Genomic DNA, 27,665 nt, shown 5'->3' with positions numbered 1-27,665 from the left:
TTGCTAAGCTCGACATCTCCACCTCAAAGCAAGGTCTTCGTTCCAGAATAACATGCACGCCTCTCAGTCAACTGTCTAGAGTTTCCTACAGATATGACACGACTGCGGTCCAGCTCCTCACGCTACATGGAAGACAATACTTCAAACTTCTCTTGCAACATAAAGTTAGGTTAAAGGTGTTACATTTGCTTCTTAGGAAACAGCTGCTGAAGTCTTGCAGGCATTATACCGTCATGTGTTCTGTATGGCGGGGTATTACAATAATCCTTTACACTGTGCTTATGTACCTTTTGTGAGATGCTTGTTCCTGGCTTACTTGAAAAGGGAAGTACTGTATAGTTGTAACTAATGTGGCCCTGTTGCATTAATGTTTATGTAACCACGTTTATCCATTAGCTTTCTTGAAGAATCCACATTTCCCAATACTCTTGTGCAAAGTATTTAGCATACCTGTTGCATTTGTGATGTTTCTCTCAACACAGAAATCCGAATCCAGTTTTTTCAGAGTTGTCACTGATCTCATCATCTGATGCTGCTTCCTACTTCTATCGTCATGTTGACTCTAAGGACCCCAGGCTCTTGACTGCCACTGAAGTGCATGGTGCTTACAAAACGGTGTCACTCAAGTGTCCTTAAAGAGGGTGCCAGTCATGGAGGAGGAGGAAGGCAAGATGAACGGCGTGGCGCTGAGCTCAGGGAGGAGGGGCTCGGACTGGGGTCGTATCACCCTGTTAGACAAGACCAAGGAGTTCTTCCGGACCTGCGACGTGGAGGGAAAAGGCTTCATCACCCGCACTGATATGAGGGTCAGAGAGATGGAGACTGTGTGTTTAGTTTTAAACTTTGGGTGTTTTACGTGTGAGAGGGGATGCTGAGAGCACATTTGTGACATCTATAGATTACTGGGAATCAGTGCAGTCCAGCTTACTTAGAGATATGAAAAAGTCATGATCTCAGAGCTGGAAACGAGAATTATTTGACATTTTAGAGGCGGGAACCCACAGATTGTCATGAAAATCATGACTGTCTGTAGGTTCCCGCCTCACATTTGTTAAATGTTACATGAAATCCTCTGGTAAATCAGTCTGATGAATCAGATTGCTAATGGGGTCATCTCCCTGTGATATTTCCTTCATAGCATGCAGGGCGGTTGGCTTTTCCTCGGTGCTCTCATTCTTTTATCTTTCTGAAAAAGACCCAGACGATCAGAATGCATTAAGCCTCCGCTAAGAACAATAGGTCATGAGGACAGGCTTTTACCTGTGGCACAATTTAGTGTCTCGTTACGCTTTTATATTAATGAATAGCAGACAGGAAACACTTGAAGGATTCTTTTCTTTTTCCATTTTATATATCGTTAGAGAAACACTTAACCCTCTCAGAAGACTGAGACTGAGAAGAGCAGGAATAGCACCATTGATGGAATATAATTCAGTTCACACACACGATTTCACAGGTCTCTGGTGAAGAACACAGGCAGGAAACAACACACACGGGCCCCTTTAAAGAACAAAGCACGTCTGAGCTGTGTTGATTGGGCCTGTACTCTTATAAGCTTCATGCATTCATTGATGTTGAATGTATTGAGGATTTCAAAGAAAGCTTCTATAGGGTGGAACATGCTGTGTTTGATTAGGGGTTTATTATAAGTCCTAAAGGTAAACGGCCTCTCATGACATCCGTAGCCAACATGTTTCATGTTGCTTAGAATTGATTTTTAGCTTTTTGAAGTCCTGTCTGTTTATTCTGTTCTCCTGACAGAGGCTCCACAGAGAGCTGCCTCTGTCTGCAGAGGAACTGGAGGATGTGTTTGACTCTCTGGATACAGATCGTGCTGGTCACCTCACACTGGAAGCCTTCTCCTCTAGATTTAGTAGGTTTTCTGCCGACACTTCTTTCTCCAAACTCTCAAACTTACTGTCCTTCAAACCTGGAGCAGATGACTGTAAAATGTGATGCCAAGCCGACACAAAAAGGGAAATTTATCTCCGATAGTTAAAAGGGAAAACATCTGTAACAATCCATTGGTTTCCTTTTTGAAGCATTTGAATGCTCAATGCTGCTTTCTGTAATACACAAACCACCATATTTTATATTAAAATGCATGTGTGATAGTGACACAAGGATAAGTGAGTTGCAGAATCACAAACTTAAAGTTGAATTTGATAACTTGAATAAAAATCTGACGTATCTGCTGCAATACAACTTAGACAGTTCAAAAGAATTCTTGAAGACAGTTTTTCCTTAATATATGGCCAAGGTAAGTGGTTCTGTTTAATCTTCCTCAAAGTTTTGTGTTCAGTTAGCAACTTCTATTTTATTTATTAAAGCCATGTCCAAGCCGGCCTGCACCGCTACCTGTTGATGACACTACACAACCTAGTTTGCTTCAATCCAGTTAATAGAAACAAGCATGGTGCATATATTCTACAAAGCAACATTTCAAAATCTCATCTCAAATTTGCTTCACATCTAGATTGTAAGGAAGCTACAACAGGTGTCAGTTACACCCTCCTCCACAGTTGCCATGGTGCCAAACCATGTCAGCCTCCTCGGGAGGGAGGGGCTTTTGAACTTTTGAGGCTGAGCTGAAGCACAGCAGAGAGGGAGATGCAGAGGCAGGGACTTGCGAACGTTTACTTGTTCAAATTCACAAATATACTCTGTCCTCAAAGTCAAACTTTTTATTATTATTTAAGTGCAGGCCTAATTTAGTGTGCATTTTGAGAACGGTTTAAGCCTTTTTGTTTGTAAGAAGAACCCTTTTTTAAAGAAATGGAATGGTGTCTCTTCTCCTATCTGCATATCCTAAGGCAGTGTCACTTTGCTATAATGGTCAGTGGCTTTCACCCTGAACTAAATGTTACATATGACATTGCATTTTTTTTTTATTTATTAGTCTCAACTTTAAATCCCAGATTCTGATTAAATATTGATGGAGAAAAAAAAAAAGCTGCTGCCACATCTCTGCTTCCACCAGGTCAGTTCCTGCATGGTCGGAGAATCTCTATAACCGATGACCAGAATCAAGCCCCCAGCCCAGTCTTTAAGGCAAAGGAAGCTCTTTACCAAAGCCAGTGGGAGGCCAAGCTGTCAGGGGTTGAAGATGAGGAAGAGAGACATTTCAGTATGTTGCTGGAAAGCCTGGGAGCCGGTAATGTGTTTGAAGAGTGAGTGTAACCACTGCGGGGCAAACGTTTGTGTGCTGTGCATATCTCTTTTGGCAGTGTTGCCATTCTTGAAGGACCTCAGTCATGACTGAATTATTTTAACCAATCTCCCCGTTTGTGTCTTGTATTTTATTTACAGTCCAGGCGAGGTGCGCAGTCTTTGGGCTCAGCTCCGGCGAGATGAGCCTCATCTCCTGTCCAATTTTGAAGAGTTTCTGGCCAGGGTCACGTATCAAATCAAAGAGGCCCACCAGGAAAAGAAAGAGATGGAGAGCGCCCTCCAGAGGTGAAAGATTTGGACACACATGGACACATGGCTAAGAATAAAAATAAATAAATAAATAAATAAAAACATGAATACAAGTAGGGCAAAGAACACTTTATGGTATGCATTAATCGTTTTGAAAAAATGTGTTACTAGTGAGTATAGTCTTGGCACTGAGGTGAGAGTTTGTAACTTAATTTCGTTGTTTAATGTATATTTTTTATACTATTTGTGCAATGACAATAAAACTGAACTTTGAACTTTGAGTCTACATGAAAAACACTAATTCCTCAATTAGCTCCCACACTTGAAATACTGAAGTGCTGCTTTTATGTACCAAGCTAGTATTTCAGTCCATTGGCACCAAAAGATTGGTGACATAATGGTGGGTTTGTGTGCACGTGTTTATATTATGGCCTTATGCTGGATGTACATGTACAGCCTTAGACTGTTTGCATGGATTTACCACTAATTCCCTCTAGAACAACCCCTTCATCCGAGTCAAGTGACCATTAATCTGGACGCACACTCTGACTTTTACCGTGGTGCAAACCCATTAATATCCCTGGGTGGACATCAAAACAAATTGAACATAACTGATTAAATATGTTTATTATTTCAGTCATGAAATAGAAAGCAACCTGTACCTGGTGATTAGTGAGATTATGTAAAATTGCAGGTGTATTTGTAAACAGCTTGAGCATCTATGGGATGTAGAATTTCCCACGGCACTGCATGGTACAGTGTCACGCTTGTTATTACTTTACATTTCACTAATTGGCTGTTAGGTTCTTAACAGCTGTCAGAGGGAATGTAAATACCAAAATACCCTGGGGGTATGAAAATGAAGCTCAGTTGGTGTTTTGTTTGTGTTCAAGTATTTGTAGGAAATTAATTACACTTGCAGAGGGAATAATACAACCGTAAGCTCAGTCTAGACAACAGCAGCTCATCATTCAGTATAATATTTTGTCACTGCAGGAAGGCTGCAACACATGACAGTGAGATTCGCCATTTGTATGAAGAGATGGAAGCCCAGATCAAAAACGAGAAAGACAGGCTACTGCTAAAGGTAAAAGACCACAAACATGAACAAAACCTGCCAAAGCAGCTCCCTCTCTTGGCATAAAAGAAGCTGGAAGAATTATCTACTGTTCTTTCAAAATTGTGAACATAATTTTGACATCATGCCTGAAGACCATTTCTGTGCAATACACAGACTTGTTACCTTGCTCATCTAAAGACAGAATGTGACACTTGAACAACTCTTTTTGAGACTACAGAAACCAGACGTGGGCCAGTCTGAAAATGACCCAAGCTGAATCCTCCCACATTCACCTTGTTGGGGTGTATTCAGTAATTTTAGGGTGTCCTGTGTCATATAGCTCACCTATGTTACAGCAGATAATTTGTGGTTGATCTCGCTTGTTCCGACACTTCCCACAAGTGCTCATTTTGATTCAATTTGGGAAGCCTGGATGTCTGATAAGAGTCAGGCTCTTTGTTTCATACCTTGCATCATTTTGTAGTATGACAGTGTAGATTCTCCAACTGGGGGCAGGTTAGGCTGCTGCTTTCAGGGAGCTGGGTTTCCATGGTGTGCTTGGTCTGGAACGGTTTAATTTCCTGTCAAAGTAACCTCCATATAAATGCCAGGACTTGGGAATTTTCAAACAACACGAGACGATCATTATTCCCTTCACCTGTTTGTGGCTGATTGGTGTGTATGTCTTGGAGGAGGTCTTTAGCTTCAACCATGTGCCACTCTTTACCCTGTGATCTCTAATCCTTTCTCTTCTGGAAATGCAGGACTCTGATCGCCTTCAGTTACGCAGCCAGGACCTGGAACACCAACTGCTGTCAAAGGAGAGAGAGTTGGAACATCTTTTCCAGAAGCAGAAAGGGGTGATTTGACATGTTCATCTTTCAACATTATTCAGTCATGGCAGCTGTAGATTCATTATTTATTATATGAACATATGTATATATTCCTTGTTGCAAGATTCCTGTATTGATGTGTTAGTAAAAGGAAACATTATGCTTTTTGGAGGGTTTACTTTTCTTTAATGTGTAGTATAGAATCTAAACGCAAGTAAAAGTTCTGAAATTTACAATCCAAAGTCCAGCCTTTGAATTCGTCGTTGCCAGTGCTGCCTGCAATCGACGCTTGTTCACATCACCGAGAAACACATTCATGCAGTGCAAACCTAGCGGTTGATTTGGGATGCTCTTAAACAAAGATACTGTTGATAAAATCAAAGCAGCTGTTTCGCAGCCCACCAATTTATCCTTGCAAGAGCTGCCTCTGATAACTGTAAGCCATGAGAGACAAACGGCAGTTGTTCTGTTGTTGGCTGCAAGAGCATTCAAACACAAGAATCTGTGAAGTCGCAGCATCTGAGGAGCATGAGACTCTGTGGACTGCTTTAAATTTAATAGCCATGTCACAGTGACAATAGGAAAAATCCTGTTGAAAAGATGCACAGCTTTGATTGGATGCCTACAGTCCAGAGCTATGTTCAAATTGTGCGGGGCTGCCAGAAAATGTGGAAAATTTTAGCTTAGTTATAAACCACTGAATGCTGGGTGTGGGTTACTGTCTTTCATGCCACATTTTGAGCTGTAGCGTAGCCTAACCTCAGCTGATTCTGGTTCAAAGATGTGCAGCTGAACTCCAGGGTTGTGTTTAGGGGTGGCAGATTGATCCAAATATTGAGGGTTTTGGTACCAACAGTTGTATTGGTATCTCATTTTTGGGATTCATACTATAGTGTAAGTTTTATCTCTACAACTAAAGTAATAGAAGGTTTTAAGACTGCAAATGATAGCCAATAACAGGATATTTTGTTTAGTTATTTATATTCTATTTTTAGAATACAAAACTTTATTTAAAAAAAAAAAAAAAAAGCAGGGAATTGTAACGGAATAAAGACATTTTATCTTTTTATTATTGCTTATGAATTAACTATCTGAAAAAGAATAATTCAAGGTTTGAAACCGCCAAGCCCTTTCACTGAACTAGGGTTACAGTATGGCATTATTTGGCCTTAAAGAGATGGGATCCAATACACTGTTTATTTTTTAATTGAGTAAACCTATTTAATAGATCCCAAAATATCGTATTGAACTTGTAAATGATTATACGGACACTATTCAAACATGATTGAATTATTATTGAACTGTCCCCTTGACTATATAAAAGTGGTATCACTTGAGTCGTGAGGAGGTCATTTAAACAATACTCATCACATTTGAGTTTCCCCTTCTGATATCTTCTAAGTACACTCACCCAGCATTAATGTATTTTCATTTTTGGGCATTCTTCTGCAGTTAGAGGTCCAGTGCCATGCTCTGAGCAGCGAGAAGCAGGAGAGCCACGTGGAGAACGTAAAGCTGAAGATGACCAACGATGAGCTGTCCAGAGCGCTGGAGGGCACCAGCCAGGAGCTGTCTCTGGCCCAGGAGCAGCTGACTATGCTGCAGGAGCAGGCCAGCCGGCTGCAGCAGGAGAAAGAGATGTGGGTAGACGCACTCTATACTCGCATTCAAGATGCTGTTGTGCAATTCCCAGTTAGTCTGAGATATGCCCACTCCTTAGTTTTAATTTCAGCTCTCAACTGAGCCTTAATTTGAAATAAACTCTGCAAGAAAGGAGGAAATTATGTTCCATACACAGCATAACTTGTAATTTTATGTTTAAATGAGAGTTTGTCTTTCTGTCTTGCTCAAGGGAAATGTATAGAGTAACTGAAGGGCTGCAGAGGGAGAAGCAAAGTCTCATGAAGCAGCTCGACCTCCTCAGGTAAGTGGAGGCCATTCACCGAGCACTTATCGGACTTGGGTAGTTAGCTTTGTTCACTCCGGCCTCTGTTGCTGTCATTACCTCATTAATCTAATGATACAGTGCAGTAAGTCAAATGTATTGAAATTTTGCCAGTTGAGCACTCATTCTGTGTTTCTTCTCATTCTTCCTAGAGAAATGAACAAACATTTAAAAGATGAGCGAGATATTTACAGCGGTGTGGTAAGTCTACTTGTTCTGAATGAAAGCGCATTGAGTTATCTGTAACCTTGAAAATAAAGCTGTTTAACTCCTTCTCTTTGTTAAAATAAGCCTCGAACTTCACTCCGAAAGAAGCAGAAGCAGAGGGCGGGCCTTGCCGACTTATTTGATGACCCCAGCCAGGTGGCAGAAAGGTGAATTATTCATCATATCAATGCTGTTTTTAACACTGTTTTTTTTCGTTCGACAAATAGGAAATTTATCTTCTGTGTGATGTGAAAATCATGTATCAAAGGAGGAAAAACAGAGGATACCTGATTCTAAACACTTACAGAAATCATAAAATCGGTTTTACTTTAGCTGTTACAAGAGTCTGAAAAAAATTTGAGGCCTTTGCCTAAAGATCGTCATCTCAGTCAAGTGAATTGATCCAGTTTATCCTCTGTTTCTCCTCTGTTCCCAAAGATCCCCACTGTTGGTGGACGGGTCCTTCCAGTGTCTGGAAGCCTTGCCTATAGAGCACCTTCATATCGTGTTTGTTGCTTCCTCCTCCTGTAGTGAAGATGACATGCTCACCCCTTCCTCAGTCGGGACTACCAGCACCCCTGCATGTCAACAAAGGTCTTCAGTGAAAAAGAACTTAAACTTGGCCAATGGTAATGTAAACCCCGCTCAACCAAAAGTGCACGACGTAAAGATAAAGGCCAGAAAGGCATCTGGCAAAATGGCCGTGACCAAGAAGGTGATGAAAACCAGAGAAAGATCAAGGAGAGGGGAAACTGAGAAAAAGCCAGGTGTAGAGGAGGAGGTCCTAGATGCACCGCCGGACGGGTGGCCCCTCCGCCGGGTCATCTCCATCGAGGAGGACCACCTGCCACATTTGCTTCACGGTGGACCCCAGCCCTTACTGCACCAGCTCAGTGAGGAGGAAGACGAGGTGGATGACGAAGAAAAAGAAGCACAGAGTGACACGGAATCTAGTGTCGTCATGCCTGCAGATTTCATTCCACCTTCTAGACGCACCCTGGCGTCCACGGAAGCTACTTCTGCAAGGAAGTCCCGCTCTGCACGAGCAAAGAAGACACCGTTGTTTCCAAGAGGACAGCCTGTTGGGAAGGAGATTCAGCAAGTCAGTCTACAGCTACAAATGTGTTTTAATGTATCATTAACCTGTGGGGAGGTTTCTGCAGAGCTAGTTTACAACAGTTTTTTCCCCCCCTATTTGCTCTTGTCTTATCTCCTTCAGAAGATAAAAGAACGAGCGCTGTTTGCCCCAGACCGTCTGTTTAAGGTTGTCCTGGTTGGAAACTCCAGTGTAGGCAAGACATCCCTGCTGCGCTCCTTCTGTGAAGGCCGTTTCCACCCATCAACAACTGCTACTGTGGGTGAGAAGAAAGGCCCTGCACTTGTGTTCATGTACAGTAACATTCAGGGGCTGTTTTGAACTATTTAGAATGGATTGCGTGGGTTTGTAGATGCTAACAAAGAAGACTGGAGGGGTGTGACTGCATCACATGAATGGGCTTTGTTGAAGTCACACTGCCTGTCTCAGAGCCCTGGCACACATTGCACAGCAGATTATGTCACTTCTGTTAAATGTTTCTCAGTGCTTTCATCTCTCCCATACCTCACTTGAGCCTTGTTATCACCCCCTTGTTTTCCCCTTCCCTCCTAAAACGGGCGTCCCACTTGGTCCCCCTAGTGGCCATTCATGTCATTGTTTGCCCTTCTAAAACGTATACATGCAATCATGTCTATACTCTTTCGTGTTGCCTTGTATTATATCATTCAGATGTGGGAAATAAACAAAAACCTCTTAATCAGGTATTGACTACAGTGTGAAGACGATAACCGTGGATAATATGCAGATAGCCATGCAGCTTTGGGACACTGCAGGTCAAGAGAGGTGAGTTGATTTCAAGGTGCATAATAATTCAGAAACCTGTTGGATGTTATGAGTCAAAATCTGTATAATATATGTCTATATATATGTCTATATATATATCTTATTAGTGATTGTTTACAAACTTGTACTTTCCCAGGGGCGGAGTATTAAAGATATTTATGTATTCTTGTAATGTTTCTGCAGCTCTGTGTACAGCTTAAGTAATATATACTTAAATATTACTTTTTCTGCACTTTATTTTAGACCAGTAGACGTGAGCTGTGTATATGAGTGTGTATTTATTTATTTTTTCCCGTAATCAAGCTACAAAAGAAAGCTTCATAACTAATTCAAAGGCCCGTGAAAGTCTCAAATTCCTATGTAATTGGTGAGTGTGCTGACATCACTCCCTGTCATTGACACAGGTACCGCAGCATAACCAAGCAGTTCTTTCGCAAGGCTGATGGCGTGGTGGTGATGTATGATGTCACAGTGGAGGAGAGCTTCAAGGCCGTGCATCCGTGGATCATCAATGTCCAGGTCAGACGTTTAACCCCTGAAGCCACGCAACTTTTTTTTTTTTTTTTTTTTTTTTAATATAGTGCCATGTTTATTCACAGGTGTATACATTTTATTGGCAGTTTTCTTTGTGTAACACTGCTTGCGGTGGTATTCTAACATGTGAATGAGCTGAAAATCTACCACCGAATTCAGTTCCAACTCAAACCTCCCAAAATGTGATGTCTTGACTTTGAGTAAAAGTATTTTGAATTGAAGCCGAACCAGATCTGACTGCTCTTTTTATGCCTCTCTGCCAGCGGCAGGCGGGGTTTTTGTTTTCAGTCCGTACATTCGTTCATCCTGTTATGAATTTATGAATGCAATATCTCTCAAACACCTTGAGGAAATATCTTCCTGGAACTACTAGGACTGTTCTAACAGTCAAAGGTTAAGTCTGGACAAACGGACACAGCCTGCAACTTTATCAGCTTGCATAGGCATACAGCTGCAAGTCTGCAATTTAGGTTTTTATCTGCCTCGTGAAAGTGACCCAGCTTGATGGGGGTACTGAACTGAATAGTTGGAGTGACCCCCCCCCCCTTTAAAAGTATTAACTAACCTCTTTATTTCCTTAGGAGGCAGCAGGTGAAGGGATACCCATTCTGCTGATTGGCAACAAAATGGACATGGAAAGAGAGAGGGAGGTGTCATTTAAAGATGCCGAGCAGTTGGCTTTTGTGAGTCTAAATGATGGCACCTGGATAATTGATTTCAAGTTTTAGTTGCTTCCTTTACATTCTTGCTGATTGTTACAATCGGCAATGCAATGCATTTCTTTGTCATTTCTGTTTTAAGAAAAATATGCTTGTGTGCATATCCTGTGTAGGAAAACAAGGTGATGTGCTTTGAGGTCAGTGCCTACACCGGCAAGAATGTGACGGAGTCCCTGACTCATCTGGCCAAGTAAGATGAGGACCTCTAAATATCTTAGTGTGTAAAATACCGATAGAGACCATATAAAAATTAAATACTGCTCACTGACCTTCTGATGTTGCGTTTAGTGCTGCTGACACCACCGTGGGCTCATGCAGTGTCTTCTCTTTTCCCTTATTTCTCTCTGCTTCTGCTCAGAGTGCTAATGGAGCAGGAGGACAAGGTGAGAGACCCCACAGTCATCCTCAGTGCTCAGCCTATAAAGAAGAAAGCCTGCTGCAAGTGAAGCAACAACAAAAAGATTCAACCTTGGAGGAATTCAAGCTGTACACTCAATTTACTGAGCCCCTTGATCAGTTTTTTTTGGACAGTGCATATACAGTGTTTGTATAACCACTGTTTATAAGATTAAAGTTTTGTGTTGGACTCATGTAACCCTCCTCTGTCCTTCCCTCAAAAGCATCTTTTTTTTTTTTTTTTCATTTTGGCCCATAAAGGCAGGGCATGCTGATGTCGACATGAAGGACTAAATTGCCCATAGGAGAAAACTGCTGTCAAGCTGGAATAATAAAATCTCAAAGAAGCTTTTTACAGTAAAAACAAGGAGTTGCAACAATTCTTGTAAATAATGCTGTTGCCAAGTCCTACTAGTACTGTGCATAAGTACATATATATATACATATATGTGTAGTTAAAAGAAATATGTATTGTAATTATTTAGAAAAAGAAAAGTCACCCAAAAGAACAATTTAAAGTATATTGTAGATTGTTTTTTCATGTGTGTAAGCTTTCAAATCTCATTTTCTCTGCCTTTGACTTGGTTAGTATGCAGTTTTTCTTATGTTGTAAAAAGAGTAGTTTTGAACAAAAAAAATCACATGAGAAAGATCTGACTGGCATTTTTGGACATTTTATTCATCATCACAGTCGACTTAATCCATTTTCTTTGTTCAACCAGTCTCCAAAACAAAGTGGCTCAAGACATATTGCATCCGTTTGATCTTTAGTGAGACGTTGTTTTCGCACTTTTTACTGGTGCCAGAGCACATTTGTTCTGAATGATGATCAATTAAAGAAATACATAAAGTTACATTTCACATCTTTTATAAATTAATTAACCAAAACATTACACATGCAAATATTAAATAATACCATAAAACACAATGAGTGTTTGTTCTCTCTGCAGTTATATGGTATTTAATAAATCTTCACTATAGAGCCGGTCTAGGGTTAGATAATAGAAAAAACAGAGCCACATGTAAAACAGTTCTCTTGGTTTAGAAAACATGCCTAAAGTTTGGCAAGTTGCTTTAATGATGATGCATTTGGGCGCACATCAGTACTCAAACAATAAGAATATTGAAAATCAAATGACCATCGAGTTAAAAACAAAGTTTATTTTCTTTGCTTCTTTGTCTTCATTGTTTTTTAACAATTCTATAATAATAATAAAGATGCTTGGGTCATATTAAAGTAGCTGTCATTTCAACATAGGAATATGTTGAAAAATATGTATTAAATGTGAAAATGTCCATTATAGTCCATTAAAAAGTTCTTCTGTATGATCATTTTTACGAGTTGTTTTCCTTTAGACTTTTTTAAAAAGGCCTGATTTTGATGCTACAGGCATAACAATATTCATGTCACTGGCAGGATTGAACATTTCAATTAAAAAGAAAAACAAAAAACTCCAGCATTGGTTGTTGACCAAAATAACGGCTTTACACATGGCCCTATACTTTATTCTTATTTATGTTTTCTCAGCTGAGCTTCAGGGTATCTCAAAGTTGAATAAACCATTAAAGAGGACAAAAAAATGGCTGCGGCCTTTCAAGATCACGCAGTTGCTGTATGTTTTCTAAACAGTAATTACAATGTGGAGACTCGAATGCTTTTCATTTCATAGTCGGAAAGAAAATCAATTACAAGAATCAGAGGAGAAGAAATCAAGTTGGTGTAGGATGTTACATTCAGTGATGTGTCCCTGTTGATCTTGTGACCGCGCTATTGCTGAGAGATACTTGCTTATTCTGATCGCATGACTTAAGATTCCGGCTTGATGGCATCCTATTAGATGCGTCCGTTTGCCCTCTCTGGCCAACAGAAATGCTTGTTGGAGAGCCTGTATACTCCCCTTCCCCCTCTCTCGTTGTGTCCAGAGGGGCTGAGGGTAGGTCCGCACCTGGGCCTTAGTTTGTTCCTAGCGCATTTTATAGTCGTGGGAAATGGCAGCTTCACACAGTTGTCCTTTAAAGTCTAGCTCAAGGGTGAACTCCAGGTCACGCTGCAGAAGGTAAAATAGAGAAATAGAGAAATAAATGTAGGACATGACCATTATGTGTAAAGAAACCATCCATTACAAAAAAAGTAGCTGGCCTGATTCTTTCTAGCCTTACCTCTAGGACTCATGAATTAACACAACAACTATACGATAAACTAAAGGAGAACATATGATGTCAGCTAAGCCCAGGATTCCCATCCTAATTTATTTTATTGTCCTCTTTTTGTTTCCTAGGGGAATGATTAATCAGAAGGTGGGTTAAAAAACATATGCATATGTTTTTTTTTCTTCTTTTTATACATTTTGAACCCACTGATCAAGAAGTATTAAAAACACACGGGCAGTATTTCTTCACTTATTTACAACATGCTTTTGTGGGCAAATAGCAATTTCATTTTCTAAAAAAAAGCAACATTATTACATTCTCTTAGACACCTTCTACCCGAAAGTGAATCATCGTTGTTTTGAGAAATATCGTATGGAAAAATACTATATGTAGTTCAGGAGTTATGGGAATTTAAGGTGAAATTCTTCCCTGGATGTAACTACAAAGCTAACTTGCATTAAGACAGTTATTTTTTTCTGTTACAAGGATTATTAAACACTAAGTTCAAATGAGGAATAATTTAAATATGCACTGGTTTGCATAGAGTGACTAAATGTCTTACAATTAACATCTAAGTGTGTTTTTGGGTGTTTTCTGTCCACTTGTCTGACAGAAGATACAAAATAGCAAAATAGCCCAAGATCTAAAAAATTGATGTGCAAGAAAAAAAACAATTATTTTTCTCACCTCTTGGTGTAAGTGATCTGAACTTGACGTTAAAAGAACCTTAAGTAGTTACAAAATGTAGACTCATATAGGGCCCATAACAATTTCTTGAAATATTGAATGGAAAAAGAATGGAATATTTAAAAAAAACATAATTCAGGAGGTACTGTGATGAGCATATCATTGTGAATCCCCAGTTTCATTCACGTTATAATGAAATTTGAAATATAAATTCTAACACCATAACCAAGATATTGCAGGTGGGAATAAAAAGGAGAAATGTGTCAAACTGAGATCCTTGTAAACTAATTGCACGTCTGTCTCCATGAGAAAAATAACAACAATTCAAGATATCTAAAGCCAATTCGCACGGGATATTACCTATGGATCACTGGTAATTCGCAACTACCCCCGCACCTCTGTAATTTTTTGTGGCGCATTCGGACGGGACAAGCAAAAGTCTGTAATTTACTGAAATCACAGACATCATGAGCGGATATTCCGTAATTGTCGTAACTTCCTGTTTTGCCCCGTTGTACCTGGTTGTACACATAGGTTGAACACACAGGTGTGCGTTCAGACGGGACTTAAATTACCACAGGACGTCTGTGTTTCGCCGAAATACAGTAGGTAATTCGCGGCGGAATTATTACCCCACAAATCACGGACATGGCGCATTCGCACAGGACTAAGAACTCAGACATTCTCCGCAATTATTCCGAATTACGGGGGGTCCATAGGTAATACTTATCCCGTGTGAATTGGGCTTAAGTAGCCTTTTTGAATTTCTGAGAATTCCATCAGTAATTTTCAATATTCAGGAATTTCCCATCATGGATATCAGCCTTTCACTTGACAGTATGACCAAAATAAAAAAATGTAGGCAGCTAAATATGTTTGAATGAATTAAACACCCGTGTATAAAAAAAAAGGAACTTGCAGTTTTTCGTAATGTGACATTTTTTTGGTCATTCCAGCAGCTTCTCAGAATTTTTCACAGTTCGTTTTGGACTTTTTGGACAAAGCTAAAATCACTGACTGGTTTTTGAAGGCTTAAATCTAAAGCACAAATATGAGTGGTTATCAATCATTTCTCTTACTCCACTGGCAGTAAGTGAAAATGCTCATTTTTCCCCAAAATGTCACAAATGTAGGACTTTCTTTTCTTTCTTATTTTCACACTACAATATTACCACATGACCTAAAGTAAAGGATCTAAATAACTTTAGCACTGTTTAAATCTAAACTCTTCATCCTTACTGTTAAGATGTGCTCTCATTTCATTTTGTTTGTTAACAAGAAACATGATGTGGTTTTGTTCTATTTTGGTTTCATTTTATGCCCCGTTTTGTGTTTGTTTTGGTGGCATGAATCACGTGACCCTGATTGGGGAATTGTCCGCAGGTGTGTCGTATACGCTGTATGTAATTAATAAAACAGGTGAGCCCATGGGTGCGGGTCTCTCACTCACTCAAACTGCAAAGAAGCTTGACTCATGTTATGTGCCACGTATGTGTGCTGTGTTAAAGAAGTTACCCTGCTAACACTTACCACATTCTTCTCATTGGGTCTGACAGTGATGCTTCCAAAGATCTCCTCGCCCTTCTTGACAGTTAAGTAGTCCTCTAAATAATACACTGTCTGCTTCCAGTGTGTGCTGGGAGCGTCTGGAGCTGAAGATAGGATGAGAAGGGAGAAACGAAAATGGAAATAAGATGAAGTCGATGGATAAGATCAGATAAGAGAGGAAAGTGGGTGAAATGAGGTTAAAGAAGAGCAGGTGAAGCATTAAAAGATACACAGGACAGTTCTGATGAGCCCTAAACTGCCTTGGGCCTGTAAATGTAAAAGAAATCTAAGTGAAAAGTGGCTGAAATCCTTCAGTGATGCTTTGCCTCAAGCCTGACACATGCAGCTAAAGATAGAACCTCCTCTACAAATTATTATGTAAGAATGAATGTATTAACATATTGCTTACATAACAGCTAAGTTACTTTCACTATAATAAGTGTCCTCAAGACCACAATGTGCTTGAGCGGTGATTCCGCTTTGAAGCAACAAGGAAGCTTGTTTGCTCCTCTGACGAAGCAGATACAGTACGGGGAATCAAATGGGGAATTTTTTTAATTATCGAGCAGGATAGGGAACTCCAATGCTAGAGAGGGCTGGGAATCTTTAAGTCCATTTACAGAGATGTGATTTATTCTATTCTCTCTTTGTGCGTGCATGTGCCCTGGTGGATGCCAATTTATATTTCCCTTTCTCCACAACACACGTTGAGAGCCTTGCTTCAGAGCAGTGTTTTAATCCTTGTGACACGGCATCTGCTGCAGGTTCATGGCTCCTCGTGTGTTACACAGAAAAACACATGCATAGGAGCTTCGGTCGTGGCTCACACGGTGTGAGTCACACCGAGCAGGGTCGACCCAAACTGAGTTTAGAACTGAGTGCAGACACACATACAGCACACAGAAATACAACTGAAAGAGAGCAAAAAACTGCTGCTGAGACAGTTAATATGATCATTCTACACGGCTACATTAGCATACAACTAATCACGTGTTTCTAAATGCTATCAGTAGATATAACTTGTTCCCCGGGCTCTGGCAACTTAGCCCCAGTCTTCAGGGGGGGGATTGGTTTACCAGAAGTTTGTGATTTTGAGAATGTCATTGGTGGGCTAAAGTTCTGAGGTACAAATGCTCAGCCATGGCGTTCACTGCTTGTATAAAGACCAACAAGTGAGCATGTTAATGAAAAACTTTTTTCATTCAAATCTTTTTTTTTTTCCTGCAATGGTGAGTATTTGTAATATAGAAATGAGTCTGTGTGCACTCTCACCAGTGGAAAAGCCAGTCTTCTTGTGGCATTTGGTGAACTCTATGTTGAAATAGGTGACCAAGGCGTGGACATAATCATTACGCTGGATCTGCAGACAGAAGGCTGAGGTGAAGGACAGGTCCTCTGGCTTCACAGTGTAGATATCCACCTCCTGGATGAAAAAAGAAAACAAAAAAAAAACACAGTCACAAACACAAGCGCATGCAACTTCTCACCACCATCTCCCTCACACATGCATTGCATATATGCAAGAGCTTCTTCATTATTCATCACGATTATCGTGCATGTGTGAGTGTATGTGTGTGAAAGCCCACAGGTTGAATCACGGCTGGCAAATGAAGCCTGCTCACAGTACACATGCTGTGTGGGTGTCGTCCCTCAGGGTCTTCTATGGAGGGAGATTTTGTGTGTGTGTGTATGTGTTATATCACACACTGCCTTGTGGACATAGCCACAGAGATCAGGAGGACTTTTTTGCAACCTGCTTGGCATCTCAGTGAGTCCAAAATAGAGGAAGAACAGGTTTGTGTCTGCTTTGCATGTAGATGATGTTGTATTTGAAAGCACGAGGAGAAATTTTACACTGCATCCTGTTCATCTTAGATGGCCATGTGGCGTCAGCATGACAGATTGGGATTTAACACCTCTGTCCTTTCCAATGATATCAGGCCCATATCATATACTGCAAATTGTAGGAGGTGAGAAACAAAAGTCCATGGGAGCGAATTTGTAATTTTAGTGTGTGGGGAATGACTGACAGTTTGAATTAAGACAGGGAGAGGTGGCTGGCAGCAGGGGGAAATGGTTGAACAAGCCCTGTAGAAAATGAGACAGGCAGTGAGAATTCATTTTCAAGACCAGCAGTCGGTTACTAACTGGTAACTAACCTTCCCACCTAACACTTAAACCACCTTTTTCAACATAAAATGAGAACCCTCGCTTATTGAAGTAACTGAAGAGCCAGTTTCATTCCCAGTGGTGACTCAATGACATTTCACTGTCACACAGAGGGAGAAACGGTGTGAGACCTCCCCATTTGTTGAAACTATTGAGGCCTGACATTGTTTAAATCAGAGGATGTGACAGAGAATGGAGAGAAAGAAAAAGCGAGTGATTAAACTGAGAGGGAAAAATGAAACCACAAAATGATAAGAGAAAGAGATAAGGAAAAAAAAAGGAATGGCAGTATCAGAAGATCCAGATGGGAAGAAACATGATATACAATGGAGAGAGAGGACAATGAAAGAGGAGGGAAGCAATGACAAGAGGAGGATGAACAAAAAAGCTATCACCTCTCTGAATGCTCTCATCCTCTGTTCATTTGTGAGATGAAAGGAAAGCCAGTGTTGTATCCTCAAGCATGGAAACAGAGCTGCAGTCTATTACACCTCAACAGAAAACTCTATTATGTACTTGAAAATAGTCTCAGTGAATGCTCAGGGGTACTGGAAGTGACAGCTGTCTGTGACTTTTTTGAAACTTTGTGTACACAAAAGATTAAACATGGAAAGGTTTTTTTTCGAGGTATGAAACAATCTGACACAAAAGCTAAAATGTGCCCACACACTCATCTCTGGAAAAGTACATAGAAACTAACCTTTAGGAGGCAGGCGTTAGTCACTACCTGCTTGGGATCGACCACATCCACAAGAGGCTCTTTGATGGCCACATTGCGAATGCAGCTCATGTCGAAGCCATACACGTTTTCCCACCCTGTGCACACAAAAAAACATAAGCATCTAACGCACATGCACACAGTATGTGTTTTCCTAGTTTTGGCATCTTGAATTGTGCTTGCACACTCTTTTCCTTATTTCTGCCCAGCAGTCAGCTCAAAAAGAGGTATCAAATTCCAGAAAGTATACAAAAAAAGAACACTTAACCCTGCCAAGAAGAACAGTCCTACACTTACTGTTTTATGTCCTATCTAGGCCTTATGTGGAGAATGACAAGTCTCCCTAAAAATAAACTCCATCCTCCTCCAGTATGTCTGGCAGCCTTTTTGTTATAATATACTGAAAACGCACCAAACAACCTTTCCCTCCCCCATTCCCTCTGTCCCTCCACTCCACCTTGTTTTGTCAGGGGCCCAAACACCAACTCTGGATGATGGAGGAATGCACCACCAACGCAGCAAAACTATAAATAAGAATGTGAAGGTTTGGGTAGACTCTGTTCTTTGGGGATTTGTGTGAAAGAATGTACCTCGGTGTGAATGCTTTAGATGTACTAAAACAAGAGAGGGCCACCTGAGAAGCAAAAGGAAACTCAGTGGGAGTCATTGACCCAGATTTAATACCGAAACAAGAGTAAATGGCGCCTTTAATATTGGCACCTTGATCTGGATCACAAGGTTGAGCTCAGTGCTCCGGCTGTGCGAACTACTTGAACACACCCAGTGAGTTTAGAGCAGTGAAAGTACAGCAGCATATGAAGGCAGGTGTTTCTACTTCACACCTGCTCTGAGAATAACACATCTGTTTGCCTTGTGTTATTAATCACCTTGCCAGATTGTTTATGGTCACCTTTCTCCTAGTGTGTTCTCTTGTAAGTTTTGGACCTCTCCATATTCATCTAGAACAAAGGTAACAGAAGTCAATACTCGCTCGAAAGGGAGTGAGATGAAGTAAAAATACTTATTTGCTCTCACCCCCATTCAAAAATTACAATTTGTATGGATGCGTCTTACATACATTGGCATAGTTTTTAACTTTCAGCCTAATTTTAACATATTATTACACATATCTTCTCATCTCTTATTTGATGTCAATCACAATTTATATGATGATAACATAATAGCCCGTGAATATACATTACAAAATTTCTTCAGTTTTGTATTTTGTCATTACTTCCACTTTATATCTGGCCTTGAACTGATGAATAGAAATACACTGCTTAAGTTGTTCCTTCAACCCATTCCAGAGCCGAACCCCAAACACAGACACACACATGCTTTTTCTGGTGGTTCTCACCGCTGGCACTTTAAATATTTTACATCCCCTTAGGTGATGTTCTCCATGTCTCAATTTAAAGAGTGTTTGAATATTATCCGGCAGAGTATTCATGCTGGCTTTGTACAATAATTGAGCTGTATAAAAGTTTACCAAATCCAGCAATTTGAAGTGTTTAGATTGCAGAAATAATGTGTGTGTGTGATCATAAAATCCAGCTTTGTGTATGGTTCTAATAGCCCTTTTTTGCAATTTCCAGAGTAAATTTAAGGAGCTTTTGTAGTTATTACCCCAGATTTCAATACCATACGTTAGATAAGGCAGCACAAGACAACTATACAACAGATGGAGAGCTTTATAATCCAATACATATTTTATTTTATTGATTATTGAAATGTTTTATTTGTTTAACTTTATTTTGTATGTGGCTGATATGAGCCTTCCAGTTTAGTTTACTGTAAATTATCATTCCTAAAAATTTGTTTTCTGAAACATTTTCAACTATAACACTATTTACTTTTATTCCCAATTCTGTGTTTTTACAATTTCCAAATATAATTACTTTAGTTTTATCTAAATTTAAAGATAATTTGTTCAGGTCCATCCATATTTTAATTTTTTCCATTTCCTGGTTTGCAATATTCATTAGCGCTTTATAATTCTCATGGGAAAAAATATATATTTGTATCGTCTGCAAATAATATCATATTTATTGCTTTGGATACACTAAAAATGTTCACATTGTTCATAACATCTGGATATTGGACTCTTTGTTACTTAAATTTTGCTTATCCTGTGTATATGTAGATCGCCACAGTGACTGTCTAGCTGATTTTGACCCTTTCTCTGCAAATAAACTCGCCTTTTGGATTTTATCATGCCTACATCTTGCGTCTGGGTCCTCCAACCTCAAAACAATTTGTTTTATGTGAAGGGGCCTCCTTGTAACTGTAAGCCTGCAAGCAAATAAAATATGCTGTGTGTTGGGATCCACTTACAACTGGGTAAAGAGCCCAGAAGTACATTTTTTATAAGCTGCCAAACTGAAAAACTGAACTGAGGAGACTAAATGAATACAGGAGTTAAGATGTGAAGGATCAGAAGGAGGATTAGGAAAACTGATTCTGACACATAGTGCGCAATGTGTGCACAGTAACATTTTGTCACAGGTAACCAAATATCCACATCATCTGGTTGGGATCTTTGTTTGGATCAATATCAAAGTACATAAAAAATACACTCCTGACGACAGAGTGGTATTACTTCTTCAGGAACAGCAAGTTAGGAGAAAGTGTAGTGAGACAAACTGACAAGTTTGTCAATAAACCTTTTTCTCTTCGACAAAGATGCTGTAAGAAATAGGTTGATATGGTCACATCCCATGTTTAAAAAGCTTGACGTTAGTGTTTCATCCCTTGGTTGCACATTGTAGTGTTGACTGTTCTCCAAAGTGGCGAGGGTATCATTTTTAAGTCTATTGTACACCGTCTCTATTTTTCTAAAGCTTGACAACTGAACAAAGAGATGACGGAAAGTTTTGTTTACTTTCAGACCACTTCAAGAACAATGTGCTGACAGGTTATTACAGAAGTTTGACCCAGTGAGACACTAACTTTGCACCTGCCAAAGTGTCAATAGCCACAGACCTGATTGGAGATTAAACTGACAAACCCATGACTTTTTCTAAATGAATGATTCACTAATTTTTCAGCACGTATTATGCAGATATTAATGGGTTATTCATGACCAATAAAGCCCCTTTGTGGTAATAATTGGATATGTAAAGTAAACATGGCCAGTTCATGGTGAAAATGTCACAAACCTATTTTGGTTTCATGACCCACAGCTAGTCTCAGATGCAAGATGCTGGTCTAAAATTAGATCAGTCCACAGTTTATGATTTGTCAGTAGCAACTAGTTGGTGAATTTAAGTGGAACAGTTAGCTTTCAAAGTATGATATATGTCCTTAAGGAATTGATGGTGGCCATAATGAAACTGGAAGAGTAGTTGTTCTGAGGACTTGCATAAACATGGAGGTTCTGATCCCCCCAATAACCTGGGAACTACTTAGTTTACCAAAACATTGTAAAGTATAAACTAGAATTCGAAAATTAAACCTGCAGAGTTGTCATTTAGCAATGCATGTCTGACAAAAGAAAAGACAAGAAACAGAAGGTCAACAAATCTATGATAATTACTCACAATGAATCTTAAAGTCCTTGTACTGTCTGTCTTCGATGGCTACCACATAGAGGGCTGCCCTGTCAGGAAACATCAGGCCTCCAGGTTTCTACAAAAAACAAAAAGACTTCAGGTGTCAAATACACACACAATAAGCTCACCCATCATCTTTATTGTCCACCCACCTGGCATGTAATCTAGGATCACATCTGCTGAGTTTAAAGCCTTCCGGCAGCTAGTGAGGTTAGAAACCATATCATTGAGGTCATTGACCTCAGCATATGGGCCGCAGACACAGGCAAGTAAGCAGCTGTACAGTAAATCCTCCCCTTCATCGCTGTAGGGTCGGTTTGCATTTCAATAGGCTCATTTGCCACATAAATACACACACACATTAAGCCAAGGCCTCCAGCAGCACCATCATACCAGCCACTTGTCCCTGGCGAAGATGACAGTGTTGAGCATGGATTCGTAGAAGAGGCAGTAACCCATCCACTCTGAGATGATAATGTCCACCTTCTCCACAGGAAGCTCCACCTCCTCCACTTTGCCCTTGAAGATGGTGATCACTGCAATGTGGAGAGCCACAAGAAAAAGTGGGCAACACATTTTTTTCGCAGTTTCTTCATCATATTAAATGCAAATCAGGCAATGACTCCTATCACAGATCACACTCTTTTCATGCTTTGTGACTGCCATAAATAATTACAGCTTCGAAAATGTTGTATGTCTTGGTTTCTGTTATGAATTCAAACGCCTTTGTGCTATCATATGAGACACAAGCAGATCTTTTTTTTTTTTTTTTTTTTTTAAAAAGACACGTCAAAGTACAGTGGTGAGTGGATCTTTATCAAGTCAGCTTGCTGCACAGAAATGGATCTGGATTTGTGTAACTGGATGGTAAAAGAAAAATAGAATAGAAAATAGAAAAATAGATTGAAACAATTTTCTTAATAGATCAAATAAATGCGTTTAGTTGTTTGTTGCTAATTAATAACCAGTAATACATCAAATTTGATTCTATTGTAATTGGCTCATTAATATTTGTGGTCAATTCGTTAAGTAAAGGTCTGTAAATTGTGGATACAATTAGCATTTGAGTTTTATTTCTTGATATCAACAGCTAAATGCTAGAAATCATAAATATAAATAATGAAATTAAAAGCAGTCTAATGTCAGATGTGGAGGTTATGGAACCCACAATCTGCTGCCAGTCCGCCATCTGTCAAGCTCAGGGGTGGCATCTCACGATGGAAATAAACCACACTAAAGGAATTCTGATTGATGGCAAAAATGATGATTATTTGACATCAGAGACTAGCTGTCAGTTAACCATCAGTACTGTGACTAATACTGTCCAGTGTGACCGTAATGATGGAAATATGTAGATTTTTCATGCTCCGTCAAACCCTTATGTCGTTGCACAGCTCTACATTCAGACAGATGGATGTATGGCACTCATAAACGGAAAATCGCCTTTAACTCACCATTGTGTAGGTGATTGGATTTGATGATCTTCTCTGAATATTCAGATATACTTGAACATTCAATCTGCAGGCACAAGGACAAGACCGCCCATCAGGTTAAAAAGTCCTCTGTATTTGAAACTGTTGAATATTTTGTGCAATATTTACATCATGTATGTACTTACATCATGTATGGCCAGGTTTATGTTTTCACGAAACACAATTCTAATCAATCCATCTATTCATTGAAATATTCCTGTCCAGCAAATATAATATGCCCCCCTTCCTATACACCACAATAAGGCTTATCTTTTTGGGTAAAACTTGAAGGATAAATTTAATCAAGCCCTGCTAATCCATCAAAACACTGTAACTTCTTCCCGCTTGCCAGAGCTTTCCAGTTTCTACATGAGACGAACTCTGGAGAGAAATTCTCACTCAGTCAATTCTGCATGTACTTTTAGATAACCTGAGCATAGTCAAAATGTCTTTTTATAAAAAATGTTTTTTTAACATATATGTTAGGAGAGATATATTCAATTTAACACTTTAAATTGTTAAAGTGCAGTCATATCTTGTTATGTAAAAGTTTATGGACTTCCCAACATTGCACAAATAATTTGTTAGCCATCAGTTTGGGCAAAAATCATTCAGCTAGGTAATTACAGCAAAAGGAAATTTAATTTATTCATTGTATAACTTAAGGTGCTTTTCTTTTGTATTTGTGTTTTGATGAACAATACTTAACGCTGTAAGGGTTTTTTCTTCTCTTGTTTAATCATTTGTATGCCAACTCTATATCTAATGCTCAGGGGTAGAATACTCTCTATCCCCTTTGTGGGTGACGTGACGAATAATGAAGAAGCAGAGTTAAATGTGTTATCCATTTCACGATTTTAATTTGAATATGTTCTCTCCCATCATAATTTAACCAAAAACAGTGAGTGTTTGATTAGATTACAGCATCTGTTTGTGGCCTGAAGGTGCATCTAATTGCCTCACCCCGTAAACGTGTTTGGCTCCAGCGTTAGCAGCAAACATAGACAGGATCCCTGTACCACTGCCAACATCCAGGACGATTTTATCTTTGAACACGTGCTTGTTGTGGTACATGGCATTCCGGTACGTCAGCGTCCGCACCTCATCTTTCAGCATCTCCTGCGTTAGAGATAAGAGTTCATAGCTGTAACACACATGAGCTACAACCCATTCTAATCTTAATAGTGTGATTCATACAAATACAGCTGCACATTGGCATTTGTTTTTCTGTGTAGTAACTATTTAGGCCAAAAGCCTCAGTAACAGTACCTGAGCTTCTTGAAATAGACAGGAGTACAACACAAAGCCTTTGGGGACTGCCTGATACCCATCTCCCTGAGCCCATTCACACATCCCACTTTCCCTCTATCGTGCTATGAACTCTTTAATCAGGACACTCTCTTTGTCTGCGAGCAGGCAAAAGGCTGACCCACATGCTAAATATGGATACCATTTAAAAAGGTCTATATGTCCCCAAACTTTTCCACCAGCTTCTTGTCACATTCCAAGGTCATTAGTTAGGCTATACCATCAGCAGTTCACTGCAGAAGGTTTTGAAAGACAAATGTAAGTCGTTTTAACAGCTGGACGGCTGATATTACCAAGCCTCTGGCATGTTTTGTGTGAGTTGGACGTAGAAAAGCCTCTTCTGCTCTCCAGTCACACACGCCCCATCAAGAAAAATAATTCTGAAACTCTCCATTTCCCATAAGATATCAGTCTTAAAGCATACAGTTTGTTAGTTTTTTGGAAGACGGTTTTTTGGAAGGTTGACTTGGGAGTTTGTTCATTTTTTAGAGGCACAACATGCAACTTCAAGCTTTAATCTTGGGAGAGATATTTTTTAAGATTGTTGTTTTATTCTGTGCCATTTATTGGATTTTTAAATCCATGTTTTGACAGAAATCTTAAAACCGTCGCTCCGTCTGGAAGTTTTTCATGCTGTTTTCAGCAGTTGTTTAGTTTAGACATAGCTTGTATACCGTCATCCAAAAACTCCCTGTCAGAGTCAGTGAACCAAAGCTTCAGAATTATGTATCTGTGAGAGCTTTTGTCTTAGCTACAGATAAAACATCTATACCACCAAGATATGGATCTCTAGCAAAATCCAAGACTCTCTTTCTGTGGACATCATAGTGTTGAATCAGCTGTGGTTTCTGACAGAAAGTCAGACTAACAGGGTTGAAACTCATTGGCAGATCTAACAGAAGGCATCTGGTGTCATTCTTTTACTCTAATCATACCAAGCCTCCTGCTGTCAGCCTGGTCTGCTTACCTCATGAATGCCAAAGTGGGCATAAGAGTCAAAGTAATAGTCCCGTGATGTCATTTCCTCCGGACTGATGAACTTGGCAATCTTGCCTCGTCCAGGACAGGTGGCCAGGGTTGCTACATGAGGCGCATGGGGGACACAGGGCACATGATGGGTAGTAGGCACTGGTTTAGGCAGTGAGGAGGGCTGAGCAGACTGCGAGTGGGGGGACATGACAGGCTGTTGCCGCTGTGATAGAAAAACAGCACAGAAAGGGGTTGAGTGAATTTGTGTTCAAATTTCCAGAATCCATTAGCAATTAGTTGGTGTCATGACAGACAATTACAGGGAGTCATTTTGTGTGAGCGGATGTGCCTTCCCGTTAATATGTAGACTAAATTAAATGCAAATCAAGATTTAACCTCATGATAAGCAGTCAAAATTTCATAAGATCATAGAGCCTTCATCATCACACATATATAAGACCATTAGTATGCTACTATTGCACACTGAGGGGAAAGCAGGCAGAGGTCGGAGATTCCGTTTCAGCACCAAGGACAGAGGACATAAGCACGTTCAGCCATGTACGTCAATGCATTCATATCATTTAGCCTGAATGTAAATGTAAACCATCTATACATTATCCCGACCACTGCAGTTTGATGAATCTATTCATGTCAAGACTGCAGGACATGCAGATCAGCCGTTAACATCTGCAGGACCCTGGGAAATACACTTTGCTCGCACACCACCACCGACATTCTAGATTAGGTTGACATTATAACAACGTAGATAAAGACATGAAAGAGATGAAATTCGAGTCAAATGTGTTGTCACCGGGAAAATAACAAGACCGTGAGTGCCCCGGTCCCGTTGATACCGGGTACAGGACACCACAAGGTCCCTACCTCCGAGCTGTCCGCCTCCGCCATCTTCCGCCGTAGCAGCAAACAACGTGATGAGTGCCTCAGTCCCATGAGAACCGACGAGATTTTACCCGCAACTATTTTAAGTGCACTGAGGCTCTGAAATCCTATAAGAAATGTGTAAAAAAAAATAACGCAAATCCTCAGAACATAACACGGGAGCACACGTAAATGTGAAACTAATGAGAGGAAAAGCAGTTTTTTCGACCAAATTAGGCTGAACCTATTTCCCCAGAAAAGTTCTTAGAATCATTTGCGCAAGGTGAAACGTTCGGCTATCCATACTGTAATTGTGAAACAGGTAGTTTTAGTGGGAGGACTCAGTGTGGCAGGGCAGTCTATTGGCTGGAGAGACCGTGTTGCGACTGGAATGTTGCAGGTTTGTCACAAGCAGTAGAGTCGGTCCATCCGTTAACACCCGAGCGCGCCGTTTATGTGAAGCTGCCGAGAAGATGCAAAGTGTTACCCACGACCAAAGAAAAAGCATCCAGCTGCGCACTGGGCAGAAAACTCCACCAATTGCTTCTCCTCCTCCGCTCCTTTAGCGGGTGAAAACAAATGGCATCTCAAAGAAGTGGGACTCGGATGCCAAAAGTCGAACAGTTGCCATCTCCCTGCGCTGAAGGAGGTCCTAGAAGTGTTTCTGATCCCGCTGGGTTCCTCGGAGAGAAAGTTAAAGGGGACTCTGACTGTGAGTGTGAAACACGAAACCTGCGGATGACATTAAATGAAAGGCAACCAACCATAAAGAAATAATAATAATAATTTTAAAAAAAGTTAAAAAATGTCTCCTCAAAAAGGAAGAAATCTGTGCAACATCACGCCTGACGCTCCCACAGAAACAGAGCCCACGCGCTCTCCGGAAACCAGTCGCCAAGCTATATGTTTCTAAGCCTCTCACTTACATAACAGGTGTGTTTGTGACAAAGAAAAGAAAGAAAAAAAAGACACGACATGCTGATTTTCTTTCTTTTGTATGACCACGCCGAGAAGCTGAACACTGAATATAGCACGTAGCATGTTTCAGTCTTTTTGGTAACACATTAATATTTAAAAATAAGTCCAACTGTTTTAACTCATCTATTCACGCCAACATTGATGCTACAGAAAGGATGTCATATCAGCCCAAGTAAAACTACAAAGTAGAACAGAACAGCAACAAGAGAGCTAAATGGTAATAATAATTAAAATGATAAAAA

At 40.0% G+C, this 27,665-nt stretch overlaps 2 protein-coding genes across 4 annotated transcripts; one reads left to right on the top strand and one right to left on the bottom strand.

Annotated features, from left to right (window-relative positions):
• Positions 1-500: 500 nt before the first annotated feature.
• On the top strand, positions 501-12,294 carry cracr2ab (calcium release activated channel regulator 2Ab). Of its 2 annotated transcripts, XM_075471716.1 has the most exons (17): positions 501-806; positions 1,762-1,873; positions 2,981-3,170; positions 3,310-3,456; positions 4,417-4,507; positions 5,245-5,340; positions 6,766-6,953; positions 7,166-7,237; positions 7,411-7,459; positions 7,550-7,632; positions 7,997-8,567; positions 8,685-8,823; positions 9,263-9,344; positions 9,749-9,863; positions 10,460-10,561; positions 10,711-10,787; positions 10,956-12,294. In XM_075471716.1, exons 1-17 carry the CDS (start codon positions 651-653, stop codon positions 11,041-11,043), a joined length of 2,358 nt encoding a protein of 785 aa, XP_075327831.1. In that variant the 5' UTR covers positions 501-650; the 3' UTR covers positions 11,044-12,294. The 2 variants fall into 2 exon arrangements, 1 of the variants encoding a protein (XP_075327831.1); XR_012770155.1 differs by lacking the exons at positions 10,460-10,561; positions 10,711-10,787; positions 10,956-12,294 and having other exon boundaries at positions 8,685-8,819; positions 9,749-9,830.
• prmt8b (protein arginine methyltransferase 8b) lies at positions 11,652-27,326 on the bottom strand. Of its 2 annotated transcripts, none has more exons than XM_075471718.1 (10): positions 26,442-27,326; positions 25,565-25,836; positions 24,253-24,408; positions 23,272-23,335; positions 22,211-22,353; positions 21,806-21,893; positions 18,249-18,364; positions 16,652-16,802; positions 15,362-15,483; positions 11,652-13,041 (listed from the first exon to the last, which is right to left on the bottom strand). In XM_075471718.1, the coding sequence occupies exons 1-10, from the start codon at positions 26,515-26,517 to the stop codon at positions 12,958-12,960; spliced, it is 1,272 nt and encodes a 423-aa protein (XP_075327833.1). In that variant the 5' UTR covers positions 26,518-27,326; the 3' UTR covers positions 11,652-12,957. The 2 variants fall into 2 exon arrangements, with proteins under 2 accessions (XP_075327833.1, XP_075327832.1); XM_075471717.1 differs by having other exon boundaries at positions 25,565-25,789; positions 26,449-27,325.
• Positions 27,327-27,665: the final 339 nt, after the last annotated feature.

This window comes from Odontesthes bonariensis, chromosome 8 (assembly GCF_027942865.1).
Source record: "Odontesthes bonariensis isolate fOdoBon6 chromosome 8, fOdoBon6.hap1, whole genome shotgun sequence".
In the NCBI taxonomy this organism is placed as follows: domain Eukaryota; kingdom Metazoa; phylum Chordata; class Actinopteri; order Atheriniformes; family Atherinopsidae; genus Odontesthes; species Odontesthes bonariensis.
Note: the sequence above shows the minus strand (reverse complement) of the source record. Positions and strands in the feature narration are given on the sequence as shown.

Excerpts from the sequence above, each read along its gene's own strand:
- prmt8b (XM_075471718.1), bottom strand. The coding sequence starts at position 26,517 with ATGGGACTGAGGCACTCATCACGTTGTTTGCTGCTACGGCGGAAGATG. Across the intron at positions 21,894-22,210 it reads TCGCCAGGGACAAGTGGCTG|AAACCTGGAGGCCTGATGTT; the intron begins GTATGATGGTGC and ends TGTTTTTTGTAG. Across the intron at positions 15,484-16,651 it reads GAAGACTGGCTTTTCCACTG|CTCCAGACGCTCCCAGCACA; the intron begins GTGAGAGTGCAC and ends TCCTATCTTCAG.
- cracr2ab (XM_075471716.1), top strand. The coding sequence starts at position 651 with ATGGAGGAGGAGGAAGGCAAGATGAACGGCGTGGCGCTGAGCTCAGGG. Across the intron at positions 9,864-10,459 it reads CGTGGATCATCAATGTCCAG|GAGGCAGCAGGTGAAGGGAT; the intron begins GTCAGACGTTTA and ends TTATTTCCTTAG. Across the intron at positions 10,788-10,955 it reads TCCCTGACTCATCTGGCCAA|AGTGCTAATGGAGCAGGAGG; the intron begins GTAAGATGAGGA and ends GCTTCTGCTCAG.